The sequence below is a fragment of the Panthera pardus genome, unplaced genomic scaffold (genome assembly GCF_024362965.1).
Source record: "Panthera pardus isolate Hobbes unplaced genomic scaffold, ASM2436296v1 HiC_scaffold_2, whole genome shotgun sequence".
Taxonomy (NCBI): domain Eukaryota; kingdom Metazoa; phylum Chordata; class Mammalia; order Carnivora; family Felidae; genus Panthera; species Panthera pardus.
The window spans coordinates 100789798-100802199 of NW_026526765.1; the positions used below are offsets into that span (position 1 = coordinate 100789798).

The window sequence follows — 12402 nt, forward strand, 5'->3', positions numbered from 1 at the left end:
ACGTAAGGGCGTAGGCTCACGTGACTTACGCGGCCAGGAGTCGTAGGGGCGGGTCAGGGGGGCGGGACGATGGGGGAGGAGGAGACGTGATCCCAGTACTGGACCGGTGTTGCTCTAGAGACCCAGACGGGTCCTGCTGAAGTGACCCAGTGTCTGTAGTACTTGGGCAGCAAAGACTGTGCAGCGGCGGGGGAAAAAACCTGGAAGTCCTCTCGGCTGCGGTGACGCGGAACGTTTTTTGGCCAAACCCCGAAAGAAGAAATCGGAAGTGACGTCGCGGTCAAAACAAGCCGGGGTTTGGGGGCCTGCAGTGAATCTGTGGCCGCAGATGGAAAGGCCCGACTGGCTGTCGGCTGTCGAAGGTAGTCGCGAGGCCCTGCGCGCCCATCCAGTAGGCTTCCGGCCCCTGTCCCCCGGACCCTCCCGCCGGGGGTGAACCAGAGTTTCCGCCTGAGCGACTTTTCGGGCGGAGCTGGCGGGTGGCTCCCGAGCGGACTTCCCTCCCTACAGTGTCCCTTTCACGGGGCTTCTGCCCTGGGACACCTGTCGCCTGTGAGGCGTCATTTTCATAGCACCTTCCTTTCCTTGGTGGACAGTTTCAGGAGTAGGAAGAGCCAAGGGACACCTGTGACTAGGATCCACTGCGGAATGTGTGTCTCATTAGGTTTTCTCCCTTCATCCCTGGGCTCTGACCCATCGAAGTGATCCTAGCTCTCCTTTGGCCATCGTCTTCTTCTCACTGCCTCTTACTCTCAATCCTATTTTCACCTCTCCTTCCCCAAGTCTTCAAAATCTTAGCGTAACCCATCAATTTTGGCTCATCTCGTCTAGCGTATTGGCAGGACCAGCGTTCTGTTTTCACTCCTCCTCGCCCCAGTTCTCCCCTTCTCGAAGAGGGTAATTCCGCCTATATTATGACATGGAAGATGTTTAGAGCTACAAAGAATACTAGAGATGCCTATTTCAACCGTCTTCGTTGTATAGATTAATACAACGAGTCTCAGAAAACGTATATGACTTGTCTTTCCATTGTTGCACAGCTAGCTAGTAGTGATGTTGAGACCAGAATGCCAGATCTAATTAGCAAGCCCCTGTTGGGCATCTCGCAGGGTCATTTTAGGATAGGAAATAATATGAAACAGTGTTAAACTTCATATCAGAAAACATTTCTGGAGCACCTGATGGGATCAAGCTCTGTTTTGTATGCAAAGATTAGTAAGAGTGGCCCCCAGCCTAGAGAAGTTTTCAGTTTCTTGGGAGTTTAAGTGGAAACATTCAAAGGAATGGTAAATGCCAAAATGGAAATAAATGCAGTGTGCTAAGAGAGCTCAGGGGATTGCATTTAGGCCAGCTCTGGGTAGGAGTCTGTGGGAGATGGGTCGTCCCTCAGGAAATTTTCATAAGAGCCTATATTAAGTTGCTAACATTTTAACTAAACAAAAACTGAGAAGTGTATCTTCAGTACATCATAACCAAAGCTTTGTAAAGCCTTTACCTGTCCAAGAATCAGGTGTTATAGATGCCAATAGACATGGATACAATGAATTTTATCTTGAATTCAAACTGAGAACCACTTATAAACATAGCATGTTAAAAAATGAACTACAGGTAAGAGGTTAAAGTTTTCACATCAAATTTTTTTAATGTTTTAGCTGTTTTAGTTTATAGAATGAAGTCTTGGCACTTTAAAATTAGAAGGTGGTTTGGAGCTACTGGGTAGCTCAGTCGGTTAAGTGTCAGACTCCCGGTCAGGTCATGATCTCACAGTTTATGAGTTCAAGCCCCGCATCAGGCTTTCTGCTGTCAGCATGGAGCCCGTTTTGTGTCCTCTATCCCCCTTTCTCTGCCCCTTCCCCTGTCATTCTCTCTCTCTCTCTCTCTCTCTCTCTCTCTCTCTCTCAAATAAATAAGCACTTAAAAATCTAGTAAATAAATTTAGAAGGTTGTTTAAATCTATCAGTCAATGAAAAGGTCACTCACTTGAACTATGAAAATAACAAATGCCCAATTTTTGAGAGAAAGGTGCTATGAGAATTTTTTACAAGGTTTTCTCCCAACAGAAACTAGCTTCTTTCCATCTTGATGAAGTGCCTCCCACCCCTCTCTGGGCTTCGCCTGTAGCAGGAACTTCAGTTAGTTCTGAAGGCTGGGCAATCCAAGATCAAGGTGCTAGCATGGTTGTGTTCTGGTGTGAGCCCTCTTCATGGTTCATAGCTTTCATCTTTTTGGTCTAAGTTGGTGAAAAACCATGAAAGTTTATTTTCATTGTTAGCTTGATCTTCTGTCCACTTACCAATGTTGAGGAATAGGAGAAGGGAGAAAAGAGTAAAATGTGTTGGAACCTGGTGATGAAGGTAAAAAATATGCCTGTATCTCATTTGGTCTTTACCAAGATCCTATGCAATTAGTGGCGATACCCCCATTTTACAGATGAGACTGAGACTTGGAGAGGTTGAATAATGTACAGGTTCACACAGCCAAGAAGTGGTGAAGCTTGGATTCATACTCCGGTGTCTGCCTCCAAACATTGTATGCTTACTGTTATGTATAGGGGCTTGTAAGAGCACTATGTGCATACTTGATTGAAAAATGATTATTTTGTGTATTATTACCTAAGTTGATATAATCTTTTTAATTTTTTTCTTTCAGATTTTTCAATATCTAAATTCCAAGAACACACTGGATACCACTCCTATAAAACAAAGAGGAAATCATGAAGGAATGTTTTAATCATTGAAACTACAGTTGAAGTCATGGCTACATCAACAAATCTGGATATTGGAGCCCAGCTGATAGTGGAAGAGTGTCCCAGCACTTACAGTCTAACTGGCACGCCAGACATTAAAATAGAACATCAGCTGGACTCAAATGCAGAGGAAGGATCAGCTCAGGGTGTTGCCATGGGAATGAAATTCATATTACCTAACCGATTTGATATGAACGTGTGTTCTCGATTTGTGAAGTCCTTAAATGAAGAGGATAGTAAAAATATTCAAGATCAGGTTAACTCTGACCTGGAAGTGGCATCTGTCCTATTTAAAGGTTGCAAGTTATGGTATAAATATGTGCATTTGTTCTGTTTTTGTTTTTTTTGTGTTTTTTGTGTATGGTTTTGTTTTTTTTTGTTTTTTGTTTTGGTTTTTCCTTTCTGATCATGAGATTTTGAGTTTGGGAAGAGAGTTTGGAAGTCATCTTTTAATATGATTTTCTAGAATCTCACAGAAACCGAAATTAAATAATTTTCATGTTTTGTGATGTCTATAGTGTATGTTGATTTTTTAAAATCTTCTAGCTTAACCTTTATTTAGAAATTAAAGTTTCTTATTTGTACCTTTTTAAATGATAGAAGAAAAATTATTCGTGCCTTTTAAGAAATGAATTAGCTTAATATTCCCTCTTCCATGAATATTTGATTGGCCTCAGTTTCCCATGCATTAATGCAGTGAAGTCTGCCATCATATTGTAGATTTATTTTTATAACAATCTACTGAATAAAAAAGCTAATTTCAAAATAAAATTGTTCAAAATTAATACAGATTTTTCCTGGAACTTTCACTATGATGATATAGATTTTTTAATAGCAAAGAATAATTTAATATCACTTGAGAAACAGTTGAAGATGTACCTCGTGTATTTCTCTTTTAATGTAAACATTGACATAGAACTCTGAAATGTTTTATCATTAAAATATTGTGTTAATGTGTTTAAATTTATTTTACTTAGCTGAATGCAATATCCATACATCTCCTTCTCCGGGAATTCAAGTAAGGCATGTCTACACTCCCTCTACAACAAAGCACTTCTCACCCATAAAACAATCAACTACTTTAACCAACAAACACAGAGGAAATGAGGTCTCGACCACACCTCTCTTAGCAAATTGTAAGTATTTCCCACTGAGTTGTTAAAATATTCTTATTACTGGTATAATGCTTTCAAGAGTTTGGCCTTGAAACATTATTTTCTTTAAATGCATATCCTATTTGGAAAGTGATGTCTTGATAGTTTTAGTAATTTAAAATTTCACAATATTACTGCAGAGTCACATATTTCATGTTTTATATTTCTATGTTGAGAAAAAGTACAGATTTTAATACAGATTTTGTATAGGTTTATACAAATACAGGTTTATATTCATACACATACAGATTTTTACAGGTTTTCATTCTTAAAACCTTTATAGTTTTTTTTTTAATGTTTATTTTTGTGTGAGAGAGAGAGACAGAGTGTGAGCAGGGGAGGGGCAGAGAGAGAGGGAGACACAGAATCTGAAGCAGGCTCCAGGCTCTGAGCTGTCAGCACAGAACCCTACGTGGGGCTGGAACTCACGGAACGACGAGATCAGACCTGAGCCGAAGTCAGACACCTAACCGACTGAGCCACCCAGGCACTATTAAAACCTTTATAGTTTAACTATAAAAAAACAATCTTTTATTCTGAACTATGTGCAAAGTAAGAGAGTATTTTTACTTCACATTTTACTTTTAAACTAGATCAGTGATCAGCAAGTGATTTGTAGTAAAAGCTGAGTGATTTGTAATTTAGAATTTGACTATAATAACATGAATATGAAATTTCTCTTTTTAAAACCTTGAAGCCACAATTTTTAAAAATGGAATCATTCTAGAGGAAATAAAATGAAGCTTTTCTATACAAATCAGAAAAATGTAGTATGGGTATGTTAATGAAAGAAAACCAGTTAGCAGTTTGACGTTAGGAACTGTATCGAATATGTAATGTAAATGCATCTATATTCTAAAGCATGGTGAAATATTTGTTTTTACTTTGGAAACACTGTATCTCTCCTAATTTTGAATGGCATGCCCTAGCAGTTAAGCAGGAGGAGTCCATGATTCTTACTTCACCTATTAGCCAAAGTTTCTACTTACTATATTTCCATGTGCTTCCTAATTGCTTTCCTTTCTATTAAGGCCACTCAGTCATATTACTGAAGTCAAGGATCAAGTGATACTAATTTCTAAGATGAACTCTCACAGAACAGTGCCTGTTTAGTTTTGTTGTAAAATAAAGATGTTTTAAAATAAATAAATGAGGGGTGCCTGGGTGGGTCCATTAAGTTTCCGACTCTTGACTTCAGGTCATGATCTCACTCATGGGATCAAGCCCCACCTGGGGGTCTGCGCTGATATTGAGGAGCCTGGTTGGGATCCTCTCTGTCTGTCTGTCTGTGTCTCTCTCTCTCTCTCTCCCTCTGCCCTTCTCTTTCTCTTAAAATAAATATATAAACTTTTAAATATAAATAAATGAATGAATAAATGAATGAAATAAAGATATTGTCTTAAAATAGTCCAACCATATTATTTTTGAGCTAAAAAGAAACACCTAGAGATTATGCAGTTCCCCTCCCTCATTTTATAGACAAAAACATTTAATTATTTACTCAAGGTCACACAGCTGATTAGCCACAATGAAGTCTGCATTCAAGAATTTACTCTCAAAGTTAGTTTTCAACTTACTAATTCCCATGGGTTAGAAAAAAACCCGTGGAGTCTTGAAATAATGGTCTTTGGGATTTCAGAGGATTCAGTCTATAAAAAGACAGAAGGTATATCTTTGTGTGGTTTTAGACCCAACATCCTCCTAAGTTTGGATATTGAGTTAGCATTTTAAAAATTAAATACCTAAACTGTTTCTTTGATTGATAAGATCAGTGGCGATTTGCATTAATAGTTGATCATAACAATTTGCCTGTTCATTGCTAATAATACTTTGTAGCTGTCAGAATTGCCTTAAACACATACCGATCCTCAGATATAGGTATATTTTAAGTTACATTTTTTTTAAACAATAAAATGAGAGTTTTTATTTTAGAAAAGAAAATTGCTGCACACATATGAATACTGACGTGATGAAAGTGTACCCTATAAGTCGAAAACTGTGAAGCTTTTTATGGTATTGTTTCAGCTCTATCTGTTCACCAGTTGGCTGCTCAGGGAGAGATGCTTTACCTAGCTACTCGGATTGAACAAGGTAATAGCCTGTTCTTTTAAACGTACTTAAATTTTGTAGGGTTTATTAGATTTTTGTTGTTTTATTTTAATACAGGAAAGTATAAAGACAAAAAAAGTAGTTGCATAATCTCACCAGGCAGATAACCCAATAGGTAGTAAAAAACAGACAAACAAAAAGTATATAAAGTATAAAAGTCACAGCTTCCCATACCATCCCAGCCTTGTTCCCAAAAGCAAATATTATAAATTTCTTATATTTTCAGGAAACTTTTCTAGAAAACATTTCTGTTTATTTTTGGAGTTCTGTATGAGAATATATATGTGCTTTTTTGTTGTTTACACAAGAGGGAAAGTATTGTACACACCGTATTACACTTTCCTTTTTTTCACTTAATATTTTGGACATCTTTCCATATAAGCACATAAAGATCTGTTTCATTCTTTTTAATAGTTTAACAGGTCTATGATTTTGCACTGTATTGCTGCATACACATGTACCATGTTTTGTTTTTTTTTAATTTTTTTAAACATTTATTTATTTTTGAGAGACAGAGGGAGACAGAGCATGAGCAGGGGAAGGGCAGAGAGAGAGGGAGACACAGAACCTGAAACAGGCTGCAGGCTCTGAGCTGCCAGCAACAGAGCCTGACACAGGTCTCACGCCCACAGACCGCGAGATCATGACCTGAGCCAAAGTCGGACACTTAACCGGCTGAGCCACCCAGGCGCCCCGCATGTTTTTATTTTTTAACTAATCCTCTTGGAGGTGATTCCAATTTCTTGCTCTTAAATAATAGTCTTGCTTACATTCCTTTTAAGTATGTAAATTCCTACAAGTATATTTGCCGGGTCAAAAGAAATGTGAATTTTTATTTATATATATATTGCCAGATATTTGTCCTGTCCCTACACCAGAGTTAGAGTTTCTGTTTCCCCATACCCTGACACAAGATATTATCAGACTTTAAAATTTGCTAATCTCATGGGTGAAAAAATAGTCTCTCATACTGGTTTTGTTTCAGTTTTTTAAATTATGGTCTATTTAAGCTTTTTTGTGTGTGAACTGCCTGATATGTGTTGATTTATGTGAACTCTTATCTAAATTAAAGAAATTCACTCTGTTGTTTATGTTGCATTTTTTTTTCTAGTTTGTCATTTTCCTTTGATTCTGATGTTTTCAAACAAAATTTTAACATTTTGTAGTGGTAAATTTATTTTTTTCCTTGCAACTTTTGAGTTTTATATCCTGCTTTGAAATGATTTTCTACTTCAAAATTACAAATAAATTCACTCACATCTTATTCTACAATTTCTGTGGTTTGGTTTTTTTCACATTTCAATCTTTGACGCATATGGAATGTTTTGGTATAAGGAGGTAAATGTCAAGCTTTACTTTTATTTTCCTTTTTCATAAAGTTAGCCAGTTATCCCAACATTACTGATTGAGTACAGGGTGCATGATAAAAGAGGTGGGTTTTTTTTCATCATGTCATTTTCTTATAAGACATACTTCAGTATTATATTTCTTTTTGTTCATAAATATTTGAAGGTTTCATTCTGTCTACTAAATAAACTTAGGGGAAACCTGTGGACTTTATAACTAGTAAGGTGAATCTAGGAAACAAAATGGGGTTCAAGGTAGAATTGCATGGGACTGTGTTTCAGATTATTCTGTCTTCATCCCAATTATGTTAGTAAACCACCAAGAATGAAAAAAATATCAATGTTAGCTATAGAGTAGAAGATAATTTTAATAAGGTTTTGGAGGTTTTATAATATATATTTATATAATTGTAAGGGCTATTATATAATCTCGCTTCTATTGTGTTTCTCCCAACTACTCATTGAGATAAGCAAAGTATTATTCCATGTATTGGAGAAATTAAATGATATGCCCAGAATCATAGTCCTGTAAAGTGACAGAGGCAGGATTCAGACTATGGTCTCCTGATCCCGAGTCCAGTCTTTTGTGGACTGCCCTGTACCTAGCGTTACGTCATGTGCAGTAGAAACACGCTGTTCGAACTGAGCTGTGTATACCGAAGCACATTTTAATACATTCACACTGCACCCTGCAACAACACTTAATAGGACTTCAGCAAATAAGTCGGCAGAAAGTGAACTTCAGTGAGTAGTAGTATCAACTTTTTAGAATGCCAGTATTTTCTTAATGATATTAATAGTTGGTTGTTAAATTAGATGACAAAAATTGCTTTTCTTTTAAATAGAAAATGTTATCAATCACACGGATGAAGAAGGATTTACTCCTCTGATGTGGGCTGCAGCACACGGGCAAATAGCTGTGGTAGAGTTTCTACTTCAGAATGTAAGGAAAATGCCTCAGAAAATGTATATGTACAGTTACTTAAGTCTGTAGTAAAGATTTTGTATCTTCAGCCAACTAGATGCAATGGTAGAGGATCCAAAACAATTTTACATGCTTTTCATGTTCTTGTGGAACCTGGATCTAGCTGGGCAGACAAGACCAATCGTACGTGAAACAGCAAGAGAGAATTTAATGCCCAACTCCCTTGAGGTACAGTGGGAGCAAAAGTACCGTCAGCTCTCTAGGACCAGCTTCGTGGAGGAGATGTAATTTGACTCCAGAGCAGAAGGACAGTTAGGACCGAGATAAAGGGAGGAAGGAAGGCATCCATGAGTAGAAATTTGCGTTATTTACCCCAGAACGTTACCTGACCGAAGTATTGAACTGAATTCTTAGTGACAGAAACAACAGTATTCTTGTTTACATGAATTGAAAAGTCTTTTCTCTCCACTTACCACTCCAGGGTGCTGATCCCCAGCTTTTAGGAAAAGGTCGAGAAAGTGCACTATCATTGGCCTGTAGTAAAGGCTACACAGATATTGTCAAAATGCTGCTTGATTGTGGAGTTGATGTGAATGAATATGATTGGGTGAGTTTATGCTACTGATTTTAAAATACTGTAATAAACTCTAGGATTTACTTAGTTTGGAAAGACGTAATACATTTCACTAAACATTTGGAAAAATCATTAACTTAAACACCTGGAAGAAAAAGTTAATGGTGTAAACTCACTTGTGACATCTGATTTAAGTATTCTTCACAAAACATGAAAATTGCCTTAAACTACTTTTACATGTCCATTTCTTAGTAAAACTCCTCAACGGCAACATTGAAATACTCGAATCTTGCTCACCTTGAAAACTAAATGACCTTTTCCTTTTGCAGAATGGAGGAACACCTTTGCTTTATGCTGTACATGGAAATCATGTTAAATGTGTAAAAATGCTCTTAGGTAAGCCATTTTTAAAAGTGAAAATATTTAGAAAATACCATGTGAGGGGTTTATTTTAACTTCTTACAAGGTGGCCTCCCTTGGTATTACTCAGGAGAATCATTAATTACTATTAAACACGTGAATCCTTCTGGAACACGTGCTACCAGAGAGTTGCCCGTGTGAGAAGCAGCTCCAGCACACCGCACACCTGTGCTTGGAGCATTTGTCTTTGTTGCTTTCCTTTGGAAGATCACGTGTGAATCCACAGTTGTTTCCTCGACCCGCGGCGTCTTTATGCAGAAGTTCTCGCTGTAGTTGTTGATGAGTTTCAGCTTTTTGAGAGGATGCCTGTTTGTTTGAAGTGTCTTCCCTCTGACTCACCGAAGTGAAATCTCTGCCCTTCGTGCTTTGTCAGACCATCCTGAAGATACCCTCCACTTTGCTGAAAATCTGTCCTGCTGTTTGCACATGAGCCAGTAATAGACAAACATGTCTACATTTTCATTTTATTTATGCAGATTTTTCTGTTTTGATACAGAAAATGGAGCTGACCCCACAATTGAAACTGACTCTGGGTATAATTCTATGGATTTAGCTGTAGCCTTGGGCTATAGAGGTGGTAAGTATTTTAGAACTGTCAGATTATATTTTTTTTTTATTTTTTTTTAACGTTTATTTATTTTTGAGACAGAGAGAGACAGAGCATGAACGGGGAAGGGTCAGAGAGAAGGAGACACAGAATCTGAAACCGGCTCCAGGCTCTGAGCTGTCAGCACAGAGCCCGACGCGGGGCTCGAACTCACGGACCGCGAGATCATGACCTGAGCCGAAGTCGGCTGCTCAACCAACTGAGCCACCCAGGCGCCCCTGTCAGATTGTATTTTAGTTAGTAAAGCTATATAAATAGTACAAACTGTGGTCTAAGCCATTTTCATCACTTGTCGTCCTAAAACATGACATGTTATCCTAACTCCTGACATATACTTTTAACTATGGGCAAAATCAACAAATTCTTACCAAAAAAAAGAGTTTGTTACTGTTACTTTTCACCAACCCAAATAACTAGTTGCTAGAGTGCACACCTATTTATGTACAAGGTTTGTTTAACATTTTGTAACAAATTATTTACAAAATGCATTCTGGTTGCCCTTTCTCTGTTCTTTAGAACAAACTTTGTGCAAGAACAGAATCCAGTAACTTAGACAATTACTAAGTCCATGACAGACTAAGTTTTAAGTGCGTTAAGTATTGCATGCAATCGTATCACCCTCAGACTATGAGTATATATTACTAGGATATATCCTCAGAATATGATGAATAACTATTTTAAGAAAAAGTTGATGGGGGTGCCTGGGTGGCTCAGTCGGTTAAGCAGCCAACTTCAGCTCAGGTCATGATCTCGCGGTCCGTGAGTTCGAGCCCCACGTGGGGCTCTGTGCTGACAGCTCAGAGCCTGGCACCTGCTTCAGATTCTGTGTCTCCCTCTCTCTCTCTGCCCCACCCCCCCACTCGCGCTCTGTCTCTCTCTCAAAAGTAAACACTTAAAAAATGTAAAAGAAAGAAAAGAAAAAGTTGATGTTAAGTTGAATTTGATAGTTCTGTTTAAAATTGTGTAATCAGCATGCTGTGGTCTTGATAACCTATCTCTTCTAGTTCAACAGGTTATTGAGTCACATTTGCTGAAGCTGCTTCAGAATATCAAGGAGTAGACACAGTCATCAAGAAGTGTCGTCTGCCCTTTCTTTTACTTTTTGGCTCTTATAAATGATAGTTTTGTTTACTTATAAATTTTTACCTCAGTTGCAAAATTTACTGGTTTTGGTAAGTTTTAATAAATATTCCTCTCAGCAATTCACTGGTTTATAATAAAATTAATATTGATGCTTTTTTATAAATGTGTTTTACTGCATATTTAAAGTTATAAATTAATGTTTTGTGGCATGTAAATTTTTATGGTACAGATAGTTATCTGTCTTTGTATCAAGTGCTGTAATTTAACAGTTTCAAAAGTTATTCTACCCTATTTGTCTTCAGTCTTATATTAACTCATTGACTTCACATAGGTTTGCTATAAATCTATAGAAAAAAATTTGTTATTGTTGAATTCAAAAATGCACAGTGTGATTGTTTACAAAATGATGTTATAAATAAAGTACTTTTTCTGTTTGCATGCTAGTTTTTTTTTTTTAATTTTATAAGATTATTGAGGAATTACTTTAAGATTTTGGTTTAACCCTTCTGTCCTGCTAGGATACTCCATTAGATCAAACAGTATAATTAAAATAAATCAAATGTGAGTCAATCAACAAAGATTTGATTGTCATTTTTAGAAGTATATTTAGAATATTTTTCTCTTGTAAATAAGTTTTTCAGTAGGAAAAGTCCTCCATGAAAGAAAAGTCAGCCCTTCAATAAACGTCAATTAAATGCTCTTTAATTCCACTGAAGGAGTACTATAAATATATATATTGGTTTTAAAATAAAAGATAACCGCGATATAAAAAAGGACCGTAACATGATTGAAACCTTTTAGATGTACATTTAGAGAGAAAATACAATCATTTAATAAAAGGGCTACAACCTAAAGAGAACTATATAAATATTCTTTGGTTAAAGGAACCTTCTTTTTTGTACAGATTTTCCTCTTAAGACAGTTAAGCCTTTTTGCTGGAGTGAGAGCTATGTAATGCTAGCTGTGTGCACAGGAATAAAATTCACCTGCATAACCTCGTCAGTGACTCCGAACAAGAAACTTGATTATTGGTGATTTTATATTTAATGGAATTGAAATTGCAATTGGATACATAATTATTACATTCACAGTAGACCATCCCAAACCCATTGCTTTCTGAGTTGTCCCTGTGAAAAGGATAGACCACCGTTTGATACCTTTGCCCCATGTTTTATTTTTTATTCATAAATTCAGTGAAATTGCTCTCCATTCAGACATATTTGCTCATATTACATTATGGACCTGGAAAGCATCTCAACATTTTACATGTGTCCATTATGTTTCTTTTTCACATCCACTGAGAATAGTCGGACCTATTACATATACCAGAATCAATTCATGGCAAGTGTCATAAAGTCCTTATTGGTACTCAGTCCGTCTTCTGTTCACTGTCTCTTGTCCAAAAGGTTAAATATTTGAAATAACACATTTCCCCTCA

At 37.1% G+C, this 12402-nt stretch overlaps 1 protein-coding gene across 2 annotated transcripts; it reads left to right on the forward strand.

The window, feature by feature from the left end:
• Positions 1–51: 51 nt before the first annotated feature.
• Positions 52–11402, forward strand: ANKRA2 (ankyrin repeat family A member 2). 2 transcript variants are annotated; one of them, XM_019463026.2, is made up of 9 exons: positions 52–362; positions 2650–3042; positions 3724–3882; positions 5926–5991; positions 8201–8298; positions 8762–8887; positions 9184–9250; positions 9771–9851; positions 10886–11402. In XM_019463026.2, the coding sequence occupies exons 2-9, from the start codon at positions 2754–2756 to the stop codon at positions 10939–10941; spliced, it is 942 nt and encodes a 313-aa protein (XP_019318571.1). In that variant the 5' UTR covers positions 52–362; positions 2650–2753; the 3' UTR covers positions 10942–11402. The 2 variants fall into 2 exon arrangements, with proteins under 2 accessions (XP_019318571.1, XP_019318572.1); XM_019463027.2 differs by lacking the exon at positions 9184–9250.
• Positions 11403–12402: the final 1000 nt, after the last annotated feature.

Coding starts and splice junctions, on each gene's coding strand:
- ANKRA2 (XM_019463026.2), top strand. CDS start 2,754: ATGGCTACATCAACAAATCTGGATATTGGAGCCCAGCTGATAGTGGAA. Junction 3,043..3,723: donor GGCATCTGTCCTATTTAAAG/GTTGCAAGTTAT, acceptor TATTTTACTTAG/CTGAATGCAATATCCATACA. Junction 8,888..9,183: donor ATGTGAATGAATATGATTGG/GTGAGTTTATGC, acceptor TTCCTTTTGCAG/AATGGAGGAACACCTTTGCT.